The following is an 18,680-nucleotide window of genomic DNA, read 5'->3' on the forward strand; positions in this document are numbered from 1 at the left end:
TTATTGATACTTCTCCCGGCGGTCTTGATTCCAGCTTGTGCTTCTTCCAGTCCAGCGTTTCTCATGATGTACTCTGCATATAAGTTAAATAAACAGGGTGACAGTATACAGCCTTAACATAGTCCTTTTCCTATTTGGAACCAGTCTGCTGTTCCATGTCCAGTTCTAACTGTTGCTTCCTTACCTGCATACAAATTTCTCAAGAGGCAGATCAGGTGGTCTGGTATTCCTATCTCTTTCAGAATTTTCCACAGTTTATTGTGATCCACACAGTCAAAGGTTTTGGCATAGTCAATAAAGCAGAAATAGATGTTTTTCTGGAACTCTCTTGCTTTTTCGATGATCCAGTGGATGTTGGCAATTTGGTCTCTGGTTCCTCTGCCTTTTCTAAAACCAGCTTGAACATCAGGAAGTTCACGGTTCACATATTGCTGAAGCCTGGCTTGGAGAATTTTAAGCATTACTTTACTAGCGTGTGAGATGGGTGCAATTCTGCGGTAGTTTGAGCATTCTTTGAACAGTATGAAAAGTGCTCTGTATACCAAAAGTTATTTATTCTTAAAAACAGAACTCTGGAACTTCCCTGGTGGCCCAGTGGTTAAAACACCATGCTTCCACTGCAGTGGTCATGAGTTCAAACCCTGGTTGGGGAACTAAGATCCTGGGTGCTTGCACACTTTGGCCAAAAAATAGGAGAAAAAGAAAACTAAAAAAAACAGAGCTCTGAGGTTGGTGGAAGTTGGAATGTTTTTATTTCATTTACACATGGGGTCTATTCATCAGGATTTTTGTTTGCAAGTGACAGAAATCCATTCAAACAGGCTTAAACCAAAAGGGGAATGGATTGCTTCCTATAATTGAGAAATAGGGCTGACTGCAGGCACAGCTGCGGAGAAGGCAATGGCACCCCACTCCAGTACTCTTGCCTGGAAAATCCCATGGACTAAGGTGCCTGGTGGGCTGCAGTCCATGGGGTCACTAAGAGTCGGGCACGACTGAGCGACTTCACTTTCACTTTTCACTTTCATGCATTGGAGAAGGAAATGGTAACCCACTCCAGTGAAGAATCCCAGGGACAGAGGAGCCTGGTGGGCTGCCGTCTATGGGGTTGCTCAGAGTCAGACACAACTGAAGTGACTTAGCAGCAGCAGCAGCAGCAGGCACAGCTGAAGCTTCCCAGGTGACACTAGTTGTAAAGAACCTACCTACCAATTCAGGAGACATAAGAGACCCAGCTTCAATCCCTGGGTTGGGAAGATCCCCTGGAGGAGGACATGGCATCCCACTCCAGTATTCTTGCCTGGAGAATCCTATGGACAGAGGAGCCTGGTGGGCTATAGTCCATAGGGTCACAAAGAATTGGACATGACTGAAGTGACTTACTCCTTGGAAGGAAAGTTATGACCAACCTAGACAGTATATTAAAAAGCAGAGACATTACTTCGCCAACAAAGGTCCGTCTAGTCAAGGCTATGGTTTTTCCAATGGTCATGTATGGATGTGAGAGTTGGACTATAAAGAAAGCTGAGTGCCGAAGAATTGATGCTTTTGAACTGTGGTGTTGGAGAAGACTCTTGAGAGGCCCTTAAACTGCAAGGAGATCCAACCAGTCCATTCTAAAGGAGATCAGTCCTGGGTGTTCATTGGAAGGACTGATGTTGAAGCTGAAACTCCAGTATTTGGCCCACCTGATGCGAAGAGCTGACTCATCTGAAAAGACCCTAATGCTGGGAAAGATTGAGGGCAGGAGGAGAAGGGGACAACAGAGGATGAAATGGTTGGATGGCATCACTGACTTGATGGACATGGGTTTGGGTGTACTCTGGGAGTTAGTGATGGACAGGAAGGCCTGGTGTGCTGTGGTTCATGGGGTCGCAAAGAGTCGGACACAACTGAGCAAATGAACTGAACTGAAGTGACTTAGCATGCATACACACAGACACAGCTGGATCCAGAACCAAATTGAGGTTGTTGGAAGTCTTCCTCCAGCTCTAGCCTCAATGTTCTTCTGTGTTGGCATCACTTAGGCAACTTTTCAACTTGCAGTGACATGTTGACCCCAGTAGCTGCAGGCTCACTTTTAATTTCTTAGCAACCTTGATGGAATGACATGTTTTCCCATAAGTTTCTATCAAAGTCTCAGAACTGGATTTCATTGGCTTGATTAGGTTAGATGCCTATCACTGAGCCAATCATGATGGCCAGGAGGTGGGAATATGCAGATTGGGAAGGCCTGAGCCTTGTATCCACCCTTAGAGCCAGGGTTATGGGTCCTTCCTCTTAGACTAGGTGGGCTGAGATTGGTGTCTCCCAAGAAAAAGCAGGAGAGGGCATGGGGAATGGATTCCTTATCTGTCCCTGGGGAACCTAGGGCATAAAGGGGTAAAGTTTCTTGCTCAAACAGGCAGGGATGGAGCCAGGACTTATTCCTGGAAAGCTCAGACTTTCCAAGCCCCTGCTCTTGGCTTCTTCACTTGAGCCCCCAGGGTATTGGTGACCTGAGGCCAAGCAGAATTTCCTGTTGCCTGCATGCATTTGAGGAAATAGCTAGAAAATAGAGCTAGGCCTTTGCGCTGCCTGAATTCACAGCTCAGCTCTCCTACTGTTGGTGTACCTGCTAGCTATAAGGTACCATCATCTGAGTGCCTCAGGAGAGCCGCATTTTCAGGCAAACAGCAGAATTTATTGAGTGCCTAATGTTTGCAGAGCTCTTGATTAAGCATATTTGGTGTGAACACAGGAAGCCACATCCCCATGCTCAGGGGCTGTGACTCCATGTACGCAGGCCTGGCCACTTTTCCCTTCTTCTCTAAGCTTGTTTCTGCCTCAGGACCTTTGAACTGGCTGTGCCCCAAGGCTGCATCATTGGATCCCCTCAGTCCTTAGATTTCAGGTTTCAGCTCATGTCACCTCCTCAGCTAGGCTGTGCTGGTGGTGGTGGTTTAGTTGCTAAGTCATGTCCGACTCTTGCAACCCCATGAACCGTAGCCTGCCAGGCTCCTCTGTCCATGGAATTTTCCACATAAGAATACTGGAGTGGATTGCCGTTTCCTTCTACAGGGTATCTTCCCGACTTACGATTTGAACACAGGTCTCCTGTATTGCAGGCAGATTCTTCATTAACTGAGCTATGAGGCTGTGCTAGACCATCCTAAATGAAGATGAAGTAACCCTTCCACTGCTGCAGCCTCTGACATGTCCTTTTGTTTGTTTTGGTTTCTTTTTTTCAGAGCAGTTGGCAGTATCTGAAAGAGTCTTATTCATGTATTTATTCATGTATACTTCAGTTGCCTCTCTCCCCCGAGGACAAGGATTTTATCTGTCTTGTTTGCTCTATCCCAGTGCCTAGGTGCTCAGTGAATAATGAATAATAAGGTGGTTGAATTGATGAAGAGAGAGGAATGTGGCTGTTTGAGGAGGAACTGGCTGTCGCCTTGAGGATGTGTCTGCCACTGACCCTCTCCCAGTTGCCTCCTGGCCAAGCCAGTGGCCCTGCCGCATGCTTCCTTGTAGGGATAGAGCCAGTTTTGGGGACAGGAATCCGCTGGGAACCAGCTGCTCCTTCCCCTCTGGCTGGTTCTCAGAACTGAAGCCACATTTGGGGAGGTTCTCAGCTCCCGGCTCTGGACCCCTTTGGCCTCTGCAGCTGTTGTCTTCCTTAACTCAGCCAAAGTTTCCTGGGTGGTCATTTCCTTGGGAAACCCAGACCTGGCCCCTGTTGTGGGTGGCTTCGATGGGGCCAGGGTACCATGGGTGTGACCTTGTGTAACAGGTCAAAGTTAGAGTCCCAGGTCTTCCCTATCCTATGTTACAAACATACACAGTACTTACACAGTTTCTTCTGAGTACAAAATTAAACATACGCTTGGTGCAAAATTTAGCAGGGAATGTCTGAATTCCCTGTGATTCCCCTTTGTAGGGAAAGAACCACTGTTACGGTTTGGCGTGTATCACTCGAGAATTGTGTCTGCTGATAATAATGACATCAGCAGACGCTGGCAGACTTGCTTCCTGCACCAACAGATTTCACCCTTATACCCATTCCATGGGTGAGGAAACTGAGGCACAAACTGGGGAAATAACTTGCCCAAGTTCTCTGTATTAGCACAAGGTGCAGGTTAAGTTGCTTAGCAGGCAGACTCACAGCTGTGTGCTAACTCAAAATGGTTTCCTTCCATCTCATCGAATAGCCTCTCTTAGATGGGGCTCAGGGTGGGCTGCTGCTTCACCTCCTTGTCATCCAGAGGCCTGGTTCCTTCTGTCTTGTTGTTTGCCATCTGCCAGGAGTTGCCCTGGACTGCATGGTCAGTTCTGGCTCACTGGCAGATGTCTACCTTACAGCCTCAGGAAGGCCAGAGAAGGAGAGGGCAGGCTGGAGTTGCATCATCCCTGCTGCTTGCTTCCTATTGGCTGGGCTTAGTCACATGGCCACATCTAGCTGCAAGGGAAGCCAAGCCATGTCATCGCTGCTGGATGGCTGTGCATCGTGTTACAACTCAGGTTATCTTAGTCCATTTGGGCTGCTGTAACAAAATACAGGAGAATGGGTTTATAGGTTCATGCTGGCACCTTCTTGCTGTGTCCTCAGAGTGTGTATGGAGTGAGGGAGCTGAGTTCTCTTTTTTTCAGGGCACTAATCCCATTCACAAGAGCTTTCTCTCCTGACCTTATCACCTCCCAAAGGCCCCACCTCCTTAATACCATCACCTGTGAGCCTTGAGATTTCAAGCCTTGAGATGAAATTTGGAGGGATCCATTCAGGCCGTAGAAGGGGTTTTCAGTCTAAAGAAAAAGGGGGATGGATTCTGGGGACAATCAGCAGTTTCAGCCTTTCTGCTCCAGCCTCTTATCAGAGGAGGGTGCCGCCTGGGCCCTGCCCTTCCCCTGACTCCTCCCGCCCTCCCGCCAGGTGGACATCATGCAGATGTGCGTCATAGAGCTGAAGGAGAGACCAGGCCGGCCGCTGTTCCACCTGGAACACTACATCGAGGGCAAGTACATCAAGTACAACTCCAACTCAGGCTTCGTCCGTGATGACAACGTGCGCCTGACGCCACAGGTGAGGCCCCTGCAGAGCCCTGTGTCCCATCTCAGCAGACCTTGGGCCACTCCAAATTAAAATAGGGCTTCTTTTTCTGTCCTTGCCTCTGTATGCTTCTCCCTGCAGAGAAAGGCCCCCAACGTGAGCAGAGCTGGAGTACTGCAGCCTGTCAGAGCAGTGCCTGCTGGTGTCCACGCAGCCCACAGCCTGGTCTCTGTGGTCACCTTTTCCTTCTTCTTGCCCCACAGGCCTTCAGCCACTTCACGTTTGAGCGTTCCGGCCACCAGCTGATTGTGGTGGACATCCAGGGCGTGGGTGACCTCTACACCGACCCACAGATCCACACTGAGAGGGGCACTGACTTTGGAGATGGAAACCTAGGTAGGCTGGGAAAGCCAGCAGGGCCCCGGAGACCACGCTTCCCTGCAAAATCTCCAGGCTTTTTGTTCACCCAGGCAAGCAGGCCAAGGTGGTATATGGGCCTGCCCTAGACTGTGGAGATGGGAGCCTGGGATGTCTGGCCCATGCCATCTTTAGGGTGCTCAGCGCTGCCGTGCCCCCATCCCAAAGCAAAGCAATGCTCCAGACCCCCAACTCTCTTCAGGTGTCCGCGGGATGGCTCTCTTCTTCCACTCACATGCCTGCAACCGGATTTGCAAGAGCATGGGCCTCACTCCCTTTGACCTGTCCCCGAGAGAGAGGGATGCAGTGAATCAGAACACCAAGCTGCTGGTAGGTACCCAGTATGAGCACGTGCGGACTGGCAGGGCCCTTCTGCTGCAGGACCAGAAAACTGTGCTTCCTGTGTGCTGGTGGCCCAGGCCCTGCGATGCTTAATTGAAGAGTATTGTGGCTGGAAGAATCTTAGTCCCATCTGTGTCCCTTACCCCTTTTGAACCAGTGTACACAGCCCTCCTGAGTATCCCCACTAATAGAGGAATTGGGGTCTGCTTGACTTGGGCCCATTTTTGCCCACAGTGAGGGGACCAGGTGTGTACAGGTAAGTGAGTGGGGTGTGTGGTATGTGGTTTATCTGATGTGTTGACAAATGAGGCTTGAACTTGGCTCACTGAGCACCTCTCTGTGTCCCTGTTGTACCCCCATTACCACCCCCAGTACGTGGACCAGCTATAAGACCATGTTGGCAAAGACCAGCTTGGGATTCTGCAGGACATCCCCCAGCTCAGGGCCATGAATGGTGGCCATCGCTTTGGGAGTGCTGGCACTCTGAGCTCCTGTTCCAGATGCCCCTTCTTAGAGTCCTTTGGGTTAATCCCCCACTGATTATTTTTAGATTTTCTGCCAGTCCCTAAGGCCTCTGTGGCTGAAAGGGCCTCAGGTTTTGAGGGACCAACAGGCAACAGGAAGAATCCCTTGTTCCCAAAAGGTGCCTGTGTGATGTGCATGTCACTGTTAATTCTCCAGCAGTCAGCCAAGACCATCTTAAGGGGGACAGAGGAAAAGTGCGGGAGCCCCCGGGTGAGGACCCTCTCAGGGAGCCGGCCCCCACTGCTCCTTCGCCTCTCAGAGAACTCCGGAGATGACAACATGAGCGACGTGACCTTTGACTCTCTCCCTTCCTCTCCGTCTTCAGCCACACCACATAGCCAGAAGCTGGAGCACCTCCGTGAGTGGTGGTTTGGCCCCTGGTTATTGTGATTGGAGGGAGCAAGCACCAGGTAGAACAGAGCTAAACTGGCTTTCACTTCTGTTAGAAAATCGGACATGCCAACCAAAGAGACTGATGGCCCAGATGGCTTTATAGATAAGTTCTTTTAATAAACTTTCAAGATCCAGTCATCCAAATGCCGTAAAAACCACCTGTATTGTAGAAAACAAGGTAACATTTTTCAGAGTGATTGACATTTGCAAAACGTTTTACACCAAAATTTGACAAAACACCAAAAAAGAAAACTTTTATCCAAACCTCACTTACACAAGACAAAAATTCTAAATAAGGTATTAGCAAATAAAGACTAGTATCTTAAAAGAAAGTCTGTCATAGCCAAAGAGGGCTTTTGCAGGAATCTGAAGGTTGTTCAGAATTCAGAAACCAATTAGTATCATGTGATTAGGTCACAAGAAAAACAGCAATCATTATTTCTGAAGCTGAAGTGACAGAGTTTACTCATGTTATGGACAGACTTATGATATGAATGTGGGAACTGCAGGAAAAAGGAGAGGCAAGACTGACTCCATGGTTCTGAGCTGAAGAACTGGCAGGACTCTGTGGTCAGTTATTCAGCTGAAAGAAGCCCCAGGGGAGCAGGAGAGGACGATCTTTTAAAGAAGCCTGTAGATCACCACCAAAAGGCCTTGGGAATAGTCTGGAGCAGGAGTTGACAAACTTCTTCTTAAAAGGCCAGAGAGTAAATATTTTATTCTTTGTGGGTAACATAAACACGACCATTGACAATATTTAAAACAGATCAGTGTGGCTGTGTTCCAAAAAAACTGTATGGTTGCTGAATTTTAAATTTCATGTAATTTTCACATGTTACAAAGTAGGTTTGATTTTTTTTCAACCATTTAAAAATATGAAAACTTTCTGAAAAACTAAGAGGGCTTCCCTGATGGTCCCGTGGTTGAGAGCCCACCTTGCAATGCAGGGGAAGCCGGTTTGATCCCTGTCCAGGAAGATCCCACATGCCCCGGGGCAGCTGAGCCTGTGCACCACAAGTACTGAGCCTGCGCGCTGGGGGCCTGCTAGCCGCCACTGCTGAGCCCTACACCACAACTACTGAAGCCTGATTGCCCTACAGGTCATGCTCCACAGCAAGAGAAACCACTGCAGGGAGAAGCCCTCCCTCTACAACCAGAGAGTAGCCCCCGCTTGTAGCAACTAGAGAAAGAGCCCGCACACGGCCACAGACCCAGCACAGCCAAACATAAATAAATACATATTAAAAAAAAAAAAAGATTATTTAAAAAAAGCATAAAAACAGCAGACAAGCCAGATTTGGTTAGTGGGCGTTTGGGACAGGAGATAAAGACTGGAATCTGCCAGGAAATTGTTGGGTTTTAAACCATCTAAGACTTCTCCCGTTTGTAGCTACCTCCCATTTGTACCCAAATGGACAAATGCCTCTTTTTTCATTCACAACTGCACCTCATTGACGGCTGACCATAGGTCAAGCACATGATGCTGACCAGTACGTTACACAATCGTATCACTATTTACCTTATGGAAACCCCAAGGCAGCGCAGCAGCTAAGCTAGTTGCTCATCAGGACAAGTACAGGCAGCTGGCAAGTAGAGAGTTTGGGTAAATTCTCAAAGAAGAACTGTGGCCTCTCAGGTGCCAACAACATTCTTCTCCCGCTTTTGTACTTTATAAATGTCAAATAAAAAAGGTTTGGAAACTCCCTAGTGGCCCAGTGGTGCCTTCAGTGGTGCTTTCTGCAGGATTCTGCGCTTTCACTGCCGAGGGCCTGGGTTTCATCTCTGGTCGGGGAACTAAGATCTTGCAAGCCATGTGGTGTGGCCCTAAAAATAAATATAAATTTAAAATAAGAGAGGTTTGATGGCAGCTTAGATGGACCTTGTGACCTGTTCCAGCCGTGGAACTGCTGCCTTGCTCTGTTTTCTCTCTGCCCAGATTGGCCTGTGTTCAGCGACCTTGATAACATGGCACCTCGAGACCAGGACCCTCTGGACAACCACCGGGTGAGTGGAGGGGGTAGAGTGGGGGTGGGTAGGAGTGGACGCCCTCCTCTGGGAACTGAGGGTGAGTCGGCAGATTCAGAGGTGGCAGCCCAGGTCTGCTCGGGGCACTGGCAGGAGGGCACAGGCAGAAGCTTCTGGGAAGAGCAGGGTCCATTTCAGTTTCCGGAGGTGGTTAGAGCAGAGAATCCAAATCAGCCACAGTGTGACCTTCTGGTGCGTGCTGGGCTCGGGCCTGGGTTTGATTTGCCGTGTGTGTGTGTCTTGGGGCAGAAGGGGCAGCAGGGTGTCCAGTGTGTAACACACAGCACACGCAGCTGTGATGCTCCCAGGTCGGATGAGCAGAACAGGTTTCCTACAGCCTCTTTGTGATTCAGCTGTAAGACACTGCAGATGACATATTTGCATTCAGAGGAACATATGTTATAGCGTCAAATTAAAAATTCATTAGAGGGGCTTCCCTGGCAGTCCAGTGGTTAAGACTCCACACCCCTACCGTAGGGGACACAGGTTCCATCCCTGGTTGAGAACCTAAGACCCCATGTGCTGTATGGTGGGGCCAAAATAAAAGTGTGTGTGTTTTTTTTAAGGCTTTGAAATCCAGTGAATAATTTACACTTACTAGCATATCTCATGGAGAAGGCAGTGGCAGCCCACTCCAGTACTCTTGCCTGGAAAATCCCATGGACGGAGGAGCCTGGTAGGCTGAAGTCCATGGGGTCGCTAAGATCGGACACAACTGAGCGACTTCACTTTCACTTTCACTTTCCTACATTGGAGAAGGAAATGGCAACCCACTCCAGTGTTCTTGCCTGGAGAATCCCAGGGACGGGGGAGCCTGATGGGCTGCCGTCTATGGGGTCGCACAGAGTTGGACACGACTGAAGCGACTTAGCAGCAGCAGCATATCTCAATCTAAACCCTTTATTTTCATCAGAAATACTTACTCTGCATTTGGAGTTCATAGAATTTACAGTTGAAAGAGTAGATTCACATATACTTGTTGTTATGTGACATAAGAAAAAAAGTTATGTGAAAAAAGTTCATCAGGATTTTTTAAACAGACTTTGCAGAAGTGTCACACTTGCACAGGCCAATAGCCCCTTAAGCTGCCCTCTCAGCTCCGAAGGTTCAGCTTCACTCCTGACTGCTTTGCAGAGTTCCTGAGTGACAGAAAAAAGTAGGAAGAGCTGCACATATGGAATTGTCACTATGGGCAGACAGTTTTAAGAGTCTGGTAGATAATTCTTATTTAATTCTCACATAACTTGCGAGGTAGATAATAGTTTCTACTCCTTTCAGAATAGCTTTTATGTTTTTTTACTCTAGAATTAGGATTAGGGCTTCCCTTGTGGCTCAGATGGTAAAGAATCCACCTGCAATATGGGAGACCTGGATGTGATCCCTGGGTTGGGAAGATCCCCTGGAGAAGGGAACAGCTACCCACTCCAGTATTCTGGCCTGGAGAATTCCAGGGACTGTATAGTCTATGGGGTCACAAAGAGTCAGACACGACTGAGCGACTTTCACTTTTCTTTCTAGAATCAGGATGAATTTTAGAAATTCAGAGTAGGTCGAAAAGGAAAAGGTTCAGAAGATTAGCAAGGTGAAAAGTCTCCCTCCCACCTGTTGCCTCAGCGACTTGCTTGTCCCCAGCTCTGCTTGGGCAGTGCTCTCATTATCCCTGATTTAGTGATGGGGAAACCGGGGCATAGAAAGGTAAGCTCCTTGCTCCTGGTCAATCAGTGATGGAGCCAGCATTCAAACCCAGGCCATCTGGCCTTGAACCCTCTGCGTACTGCTGTCTCTCATGTTATTCTCCACCATTTCTCAGATGAGAACACTGTGTTTCAGAGAGGTTGGCTGCCTTGCCCAGGGTCCCAGAGCTGGCAAGTGCAGAGCTGGGGTTTGAGTGAGGCACTCTGTTGCCTGGCTTGGGGGTGGTCACCAAGGATGGGACGCGTAGCCAAGGTCTTGCAGAGAGTAGGTGCAAGGAGGGAGCTGCCTGGAGCTTTTGAGTATAGCCTGTGATCTGATTTCAAAAATAGCCTTTCATTCAGCACACTGAACATTTCACTTTAGCTGTCTATAAGTTACATCTCAACTTTAAAAATTAAAATAGTTTAAAAACATAGAATAGCTATTTGACTCACAGAAAGCAAGGCCTGGGGGAGGGCAGTGGGAAGCCTGGGGTGCGTCTAGAAACCAGGGCAGAGGCCTTTTTAGGGTAACACAGCTCCTTGGGGTGGAGTAGATTCCTGGCCAGACCAGAGGCCAAGGATTCCATTGTGTGTGTCCCATGGCTCCCATCTGTCTAGGAGACTGATCCAAGTTTTACATTCATGGTAGTGATACCAAGCTGCTTTTAAAAATATTTTAAGTAAAATAAAATGGTTTATTTATGGAAAAATGATAAAAGAGAAGTATGAACTCGTGAGAGGAGTTTTATTTCAAGAAAGAAGAGAATGGAGTCAGGAGGAGACTCATAAGAAGTCTTCATTTTAACAGAAATGTTTCAATTCCTTTTAGAAATAAAAGATCTAAAGTAACTAAGGCTTAGTGTTAAGAGCTGTTGGAACTTAGCAACAGGGGCACAAGAGTTCATTTTAGAATTGTCTATTCTTATTGGTACATTTGAAATGTCTCTAAGTGGAATTTATAAGGAAAAAAATAAACGTTTTAGCTCAACAGTGATGCAGGTGACATGCAGATATGACCACAACTCAACAGTGATAGACAGATGACTGAAGTTTTAGAAATTCTAAATTATACCAGATTCCTTTTTACAGCAGAATTCAGATCTAGAAGAATAAAAAATATGCCGAACTGACCTGTGCAGTTTTGGCAGAGGGCTTTCAGTTCAGCTCAGTTCAGTAGCTAAGTCCGACTCTTGTGACCCCATGAACCCCAGCACGCCAGGCCTCCCTGTCCATTACCAACTCCGGAATCCACCCAAACCCATGTCCATTGAGTCAGTGATGTCATCCAACCATCTCATCCTCTGTCACCCACTTCTCCTGCCCTCAATCTTTCCCAGCATCAGGGTCTTTTCAGATGAGTCAGCTCTTCGCATCAGGTGGCGAAAGTATTGGAGTTTCAGCTTCAACGTCAGTCCTTCCAATGAACACCCAGGATTGATCTCCTTTAGGATGGACTGGTTGGATCTCCTTGCAGTCTAAGGGACTCTCAAGAGTCTTCTCCAACACCACAGTTCAAAAGCATCAATTCTTCGGCGCTCAGCTTTCTTTATAGCCCAACTCTCACATCCATACATGACCACTGGGAAAAACATAGCCTTGACTAGACGGACCTTTGTTGGCAAAGTAATGTCTCTGCTTTTGAATATGCTATCTAGGTTGGTCATAACTTTCCTTCCAAGGAGTAAGCGTCTTTTAATTTCATGGCTGCAATCACCATCTGTAGTGATTTTGGAGCCCCCCAAAATAAAGTCAGCCACTGTTTCCCCATCTATTTGCCATGAAGTGATGGAACCAGATGCCATGATCTTCATTTTCTGAATGTTGAGCTTTTAGCCAACTTTTTCACTCTGCTCTTTCACTTTTATCAAGAAGCTCTTTAGTTCTTCTTTACTTTCTGCCATAAGGGTGGTGTCATCTGCATATCTGAGGTTATTGATATTTCTCCCAGCAATTTTGATTTCAGCTTGTGCTTCCTCAAGCCCAGCGTTTCTCATGATGTACTCTGCATGTAAGTTAAATAAGCAGGGTGACAGTATACAGCCTTGACGTACTCCTTTTCCTATTTGGATCCAGTCTGTTGTTCCATGTCCAGTTCTAACTGTTGCTTCCTGACCTGCATACAGGTTTCTCAAGAGGTCAGGTGGTCTGATATTCCCATTTCTTTCAGAATTTTCCACAGTTTATTGTGATCCACACAGTCAAAGGCTTTGGCATAGTCAATAAAGCAGAAATAGATGTTTTTCTGGAACTCTCTTGCTTTTTCCATGATCCAGCGGATGTTGGCAATTTGATCTCTGGTTCCTCTGCCTTTTCTAAAACCAGCTTGAACATCTGGAAGTTCACGGTTCACATATTGCTGAAGCCTGTCTTGGAGAATTTTAAGCATTACTTTATTAGCGTGTGAGATGAGAACAGTGGTGCGGTAGTTTGAGCATTCTTTGGATTTATCCTTGGATCTTATCCTTTAAACCAGCCTTTGTTTTTCTGCCTGTGAAATGGGTGAGTCACTTAATAATAGCACTTACTGTGATCCACACTCTGAGTGTGACACCTCATTTCATCCTCAGAGCCCCTTGATATAGGTGCTATAATGAATCCCCACAGCTCAGGAAACCAAGCTCAAGAGAGGCTGAACAACTGTCCAGGGTCACAACTGGCAGGTTACAAAGCCTGGATTTGAGCCTAGGCAGTCTGCGTCTAAAGCCCACGTTCTTCACCACTATTTCTTACTGCTCCCTTTTACCCAGCCAACACGAGTAGGAGGAAGAGAGTGTTCAGTGAGGAGATGGGGCAAAGGAGAGAGAGCAAATGGATGAGATTCCAGGTATCAACACCAGATATTCAGAGGACCTCTGAGACCGTAGGACCGTCTTCTCTCCACAGGACTCTGAGAACGGTGGGGACAGTGGATACCCCAGTGAGAAGCGGGGTGACCTGGATGACCCAGAGCCCAGAGAACATGTAAGGAACCCCCAGGAAATGAGAACAGAGTCCCCTGTTACCTAGTTGTCCAGAAGGATAGAGAACTAGTGGGGAATGTGAGTGCATCTTAAGAGCGTAAGGTAAATTAATATATAAATCATTTCAGATAAATGCAGGGTGGAAGATAAAACAGGTAATGGGGACTAGTAAGTTTAGTAAGGGGACAAGCATGGGGGATTAGACACAAGGTTGAAAATGGCGGACACATCGCACAGGGAAGCTGGGACCTCTGGTTGCTAAGCAGAGAGGATGCTGGGCAGTGGGCCAGAATGGTGCTGGTATAGGTGGGTGGGCCCAGCTCAAAGGCACAGGATTCCCGCAGTCCCTTGGGAGGGTTCTGGAGGATGGAGAATGCCCTAAGTTGTCTTCCCAGCAGCATTCAGGTGAGGGCAATTTTAGGTGGTATCAGCTGCTTAAGTTTTCCCCAGTGCCAGAATGGAGCATGCCTTCAAGGCAGCCTTCTGGGAGCCTCTGGTCTCAGCTTTGATGCTGTGAATATAGACCAGTGATGGGAGCTTTGGCTAAGGGAAGAAGCACTTGGCCCAGCTTTCTCAGTGCCTACCTACCAGGATCCTATGCCTTTGAATCCATTCTATCTATGCACATGTGAGACCAGCACATTAGTCCCGCCTGTCTCCCAGCATCCTCTCTGCTTGGCAAATGTGCCAGCTTCCTTGAGGGGGAGCCGAGCCAGTTCCTTGAGGAGGGCCCCTGGGAAGGCTGGGCCAGTTCCCCAGGGGGCGGCTGTGGGAAGGAAAGGGCCGCTCTTTGGATCACTCTAATCTCTGCCTCCATCAGGGCCACTCAAACGGTAACCGGAGGTACGAGTCGGATGAAGACAGCCTGGGCAGCTCTGGACGGGTAATGCACACCCAGGAATCCTCGTCATGGCTGCTGCTTATCTTTTCCAGGCTCTCTTTCTGTTTCTCCCCCTTCGTGTCACATCATTTCTGCCTGCCCGGGCAATTCATATATCTCCTAAAAGAAAATTTTGCAAAGGAGCCAATCCCTTTGGCAAATACTTTTCGAGCTCCTGCCCTGGGTGGGGTGCTGAGGGATCAGCAGGGAGGATTAAAGGAGATTAGGATGGCCCGTCCTGGAGGCCACGCCCCTCAGCTCCTTCCAGTGTTCATTAATTTATGAACATTTCTTGCAGCCACCCAGTGAGACAGGCTAACCCTATTCATCCCCTTTTGACATATGAGAAAATGAGGGTCTTAAGCAACTCTCCCCAGGTTACCTGGCTAATAGTTCTAAGCAGCAGCTCAGGTGATTATCATCAGGCAAGTGTGGGAAAGACCAGCTTTGGGAACCCTCTTCTCTAGCTGACTGTGAGCCACACTTTGAACCTCTGGCCCTCCAGCCTTTACTAAGGCTGCAAGGTCCTTCCTCCTCCATGGTTATATCTTCTCAAAGCCTGTCTGCTCTCCCAAGCTGGACCCCCATGGCACCTCCCCCAGGGGCCTTCCCTGATAACCAGGGCAGGCTTGACTCTTGCTGCTTCCAGAACACAGATTATTTATCACGTGGCATTTACTTACCATGCAATACCACAAGGTATCTGTCAATCAGGTCAAGGCCACAGCATGGTGTGGAGTCAGTGGTTGTTCAGCCACAGCACCACTGATACTCTGGGCTAGGTCATTGTTTGTTGTGGGGGCTGCCCTGGGCACTGTATAATATTTAGCACATGCATGCACACACACTCATGTATGCATACAGCAGGCAGCCTGGCTCTGTCCTGTGAGAACTTGGGACAAGGGTGTCTTTAGCTGGGAGACATGGCATGTTTTCTCAGCCCAACAGCAGGAGCACCCTGGGCTTGTGCAGAGAAACCACAGTGGATTTGCTGCCGGCTCTGTAGTCAGGCTCTTCTGGAACCTTGTGTGGGGAGCAGGGTCGAACCTACATGACCGACTCAGATGGTTAAGTGAGGGGACCCTTCTCCAAACTGCTCAGTGTGTGGTGCTAGCCTCTGCGTCCTATTGCTTCAGCTTTGCCTCAGTGCCCACAAACCGGCATCATTCGGGAGAGTGGAAGTAGGCCTCGTTTGTCCAAGAAAACTTGACACCACACGGGTCCATGCCCCCTAACTTGCCAGGCCAGCTTTCATAGCTGGGAGGGTGCATCCATCCCCAGCCCCTCACTTCTCTGGCCTGTAAGTGCCCGGTCCTCCCCAGGTCTGTGTGGAGAAGTGGAATCTCTTCAACTCCTCCCGCCTCCACCTGCCGAGACCTTCGGCTGTGGCCCTGGAAGTGCAGAGGCTCAACGCTCTGGACCTCGAGAAGAAAATCGGGAAGTCCATTTTGGGGAAGGTATGGTGATGCCTTCTTTGCACTAACCCGGAGCTTCCCCAGCTGGCAGGGGGGCCCTGGGCTGTGGCTCTGACCTGCAGGCAGCCAGGCCCACCCGCCATCTGTGTGGCAGGTCCATCTGGCCATGGTGCGCTACCACGAGGCTGGCCGCTTCTGCGAGAAGGACGAGGAGTGGGACCGGGAGTCGGCGGTCTTCCACCTGGAGCACGCAGCTGACCTGGGCGAGCTGGAGGCCATCGTGGGCCTGGGACTCATGTACTCGCAGCTGCCCCACCACATCCTGGCAGATGTCTCTCTGAAGGTGAGTGGATGGGGGCTCAGTCAACCCATCACCCTTCCTTCTCTGGATTTGTGAGCTTCCCTAGTGGCTCAGATGGTAAAGAATCTGCCTGCAGTGCAGGAGATCCTGGTTCCATGCCCGGGTCAGGAAGATCCACTGGAGAAGGAAATGGCAACCCACTCCAGTATTCTTCCCTGGAGAATCCCATGGACAGAGGAGCTCAGTCAACCCATCACCCTTCCCTCCCTGGGTTTATGCCCAGGAAATTTCCTGAGCATCACTTTGGGGCCGGGCACTTCCAAGTTAGCTGACACCAATAGAATTGGTCTCTGGCCTTGGGGACTGAGTAAAGATGACAGTCATGTTCCCAGGCAATTACAACAGGGAGCGATGGGAGAAGCAGAAGATGCTGCTGCAAACAAATGAGGGAAGGGCCTTAGCTGGGGTTTCCTGATTGTCATTCCCTGGTGGCTAGAACAGACCTGGCACAGACTCCATATTCAGCATTCATTTGTGGAGCGAATGAAAGAAGTGATCCCGAAGGTAGACCTGAAGACCCAGTGGAGTCAGCCGGGCACAGAGTGGGAGGAGCAGTGTGCGCAGAGGGAACAGCGTGGGTCTAGGGCCTGGGGAGACAGCCAGGTGGGGTTGGAAGGACAGGAGGCCATCAGTGTAGCTGGAGCATGGGGTGTGAGGAGGAGGTGAGAAGACGAGGCCGGAGAGGGGGCCCAGACAGGACAGGTGTGATAGGAATCCGTGAGGGTGTCTTCTCCCTCTTGGCCCCCCTGCTCTGTGGGCACAGTGGACAGGACTGACCAGGCCTAGGGAGTGTGATCTGTCCTTGGAGAAGGTGAGAGGCCCTTGGTGTGCGTGTGCTCCGAGCTGTCTGTCCCCATCCTCTCTGTCATGTAGGCCAGGCTTGTGGCTGGATGAGGCTGGATGTGTCATGGGCACAGGGTACAAGGCCCTCTCTGTGGGCCTGGCCATGGCCCAGAGGGTCGTGGGTCTCAGACTGGAAGAGGGTATGGGAAGACACCCGACAGCCCTGTGGCTAAAAAGCTTTTTTTTTAATATAGAAAAGTTTGCAGTAAAAAAGCCCCTCCTACCTTTTCCTCCATCTTCTCATCCTCACATGTAATTCCAAGAGAGTATTCATTTTCTAGAACTGCCATGAGGGATTACCACCGACTGGGTGGCCTAAAACAACAGAAATTCATTCTCTCACGGTTCTAGATGCCAAAGTCCAAAATCAGGTGTCGACACACCCATGATTTTCTAGCTTCTGGTGAGTAGAGGCAATCTGGGGTGTTCCTTGGTCTGTGGGCGCATCACTCCAGTCTGTTTCCATCTTCACATGGCCTTCTGTCTGTGTGTCTGTCTCTGTGTCTCTTATGAAGATGATAGTCCTGTGGAGTTTAGGGCCCACCCTACTCCAGTATGACGTCATCTTAACTAATTAAATCTGTCTATTTGGTAAGACCCTGCATGCTACAGTCCAGAGAGTTGCAAAGAGTTGGCCACGACTGAGCAACTGAGCATGCATGCACAGGGATAACCCAAAGCCTTTTTAAAAGATACATTTATTTATTTCTTTGTTTTATTTTTTGGCTCTGGTGGGTCTTCATTGCTGCACGCGGGCTTTCTCTACCTGCGGTGAGCGGGGGCTACTCTTCTTTGGGGCGTGCAGGCTTCTCGTTGTGGTGGCTTCTCTCGTTGTGGAGCACAGGCTCTAGGGCGTGCGGGCTGCAATACTTACGGCACGTGGGCTCAGTAGTTGTGGGCTTCAGCCTTAGTCGCTCTGCAGCATGTGGAGTCTTCCTTGACCAGAGATCGAATGAGTGTCGCTTGCATTGCAAGGCAGATTCTTAACTACTGGATCACCAAGGAAGCCCCTACACCCATTTTTATTTCCTGTTTTAGATGGTGAAAGAGCAAGTTTGGTTGGGGGGAGCAGGTTTTGACAGGTAGATGAATTGTCCCTCATTCTCTAGTCTCCATGCTCCCTGAGGGCTGGATTGAATATATCTCATTTAGCCAGTGGTATGCTGGCAAATGCTTAATGACTGGTTCTTGCAGATAGGGAGGGAATGTTTGTTCATATATGTATGTAAGCTTATTAGACGTTTAGTGATAAAAGAAAGTGGAGCATACAGTTTACAAACAATAATAAAAATATTCTGTTGTGAATTCCATATGGTCAATTTATCCTCATAGAATTCTTTCGCTAATTTTTGTGGTGCTTATATCTGTAGCCTCCCTCGGGTTGTGGTTGATGAAGGAGTAAAGTTGTAACCTGGATACTGGTTGATAATTTCACTTACTTTAGTGAGTAAAATGGAAGTGCAACAAGCAAGCTCTTTGTCAGAGTTGGAGCTTCATTTATTTGCTGCTGACATGAGCAAGACTCCTTTGCTGAATCAGATGATAGTTTTAAATACCGAAGAGACTCCAGTTTCTTGCGCTTATCACAATGTAATGGCTACAGACACGGCATACTTTTAAATGAATCTGCACTCTTAATATTTTTGCCATCTCTTGGTGTAAATGCTCCCACTGTGGCCAATGTCCAGGTAGTAACATGACATCACTGAGCACGGAGTTGGAAGGAATGCATGGCATTCCCATTATATAGCATTTCCACTAAGCAGATTCCATAGGCCAGTGGCTCTCAAGCAGGCATCTTTGCTTCCTGCTTTTCC

At 48.6% G+C, this 18,680-nt stretch overlaps 1 protein-coding gene across 3 annotated transcripts in view; it reads left to right on the plus strand.

Moving 5' to 3' along the window:
• Positions 1-18,680, plus strand: part of EEF2K (eukaryotic elongation factor 2 kinase) — a 71,651-nt gene that overhangs the window by 39,955 nt on the left and 13,016 nt on the right. For 2 of the 3 annotated variants that reach the window (XM_061401387.1, XM_061401389.1), the window contains 9 exons: positions 4,910-5,059; positions 5,290-5,422; positions 5,646-5,773; positions 6,467-6,668; positions 8,640-8,707; positions 13,288-13,365; positions 14,185-14,247; positions 15,567-15,701; positions 15,814-16,002. In XM_061401387.1, coding sequence (XP_061257371.1) covers positions 4,910-5,059; positions 5,290-5,422; positions 5,646-5,773; positions 6,467-6,668; positions 8,640-8,707; positions 13,288-13,365; positions 14,185-14,247; positions 15,567-15,701; positions 15,814-16,002 — 1,146 coding nt within the window. The remainder of the gene's footprint in view (positions 1-4,909; positions 5,060-5,289; positions 5,423-5,645; positions 5,774-6,466; positions 6,669-8,639; positions 8,708-13,287; positions 13,366-14,184; positions 14,248-15,566; positions 15,702-15,813; positions 16,003-18,680) is intronic. The other variant, XM_061401388.1, reaches the window with a different exon arrangement.

Source organism: Bos javanicus, chromosome 25 (assembly GCF_032452875.1).
Source record: "Bos javanicus breed banteng chromosome 25, ARS-OSU_banteng_1.0, whole genome shotgun sequence".
In the NCBI taxonomy this organism is placed as follows: domain Eukaryota; kingdom Metazoa; phylum Chordata; class Mammalia; order Artiodactyla; family Bovidae; genus Bos; species Bos javanicus.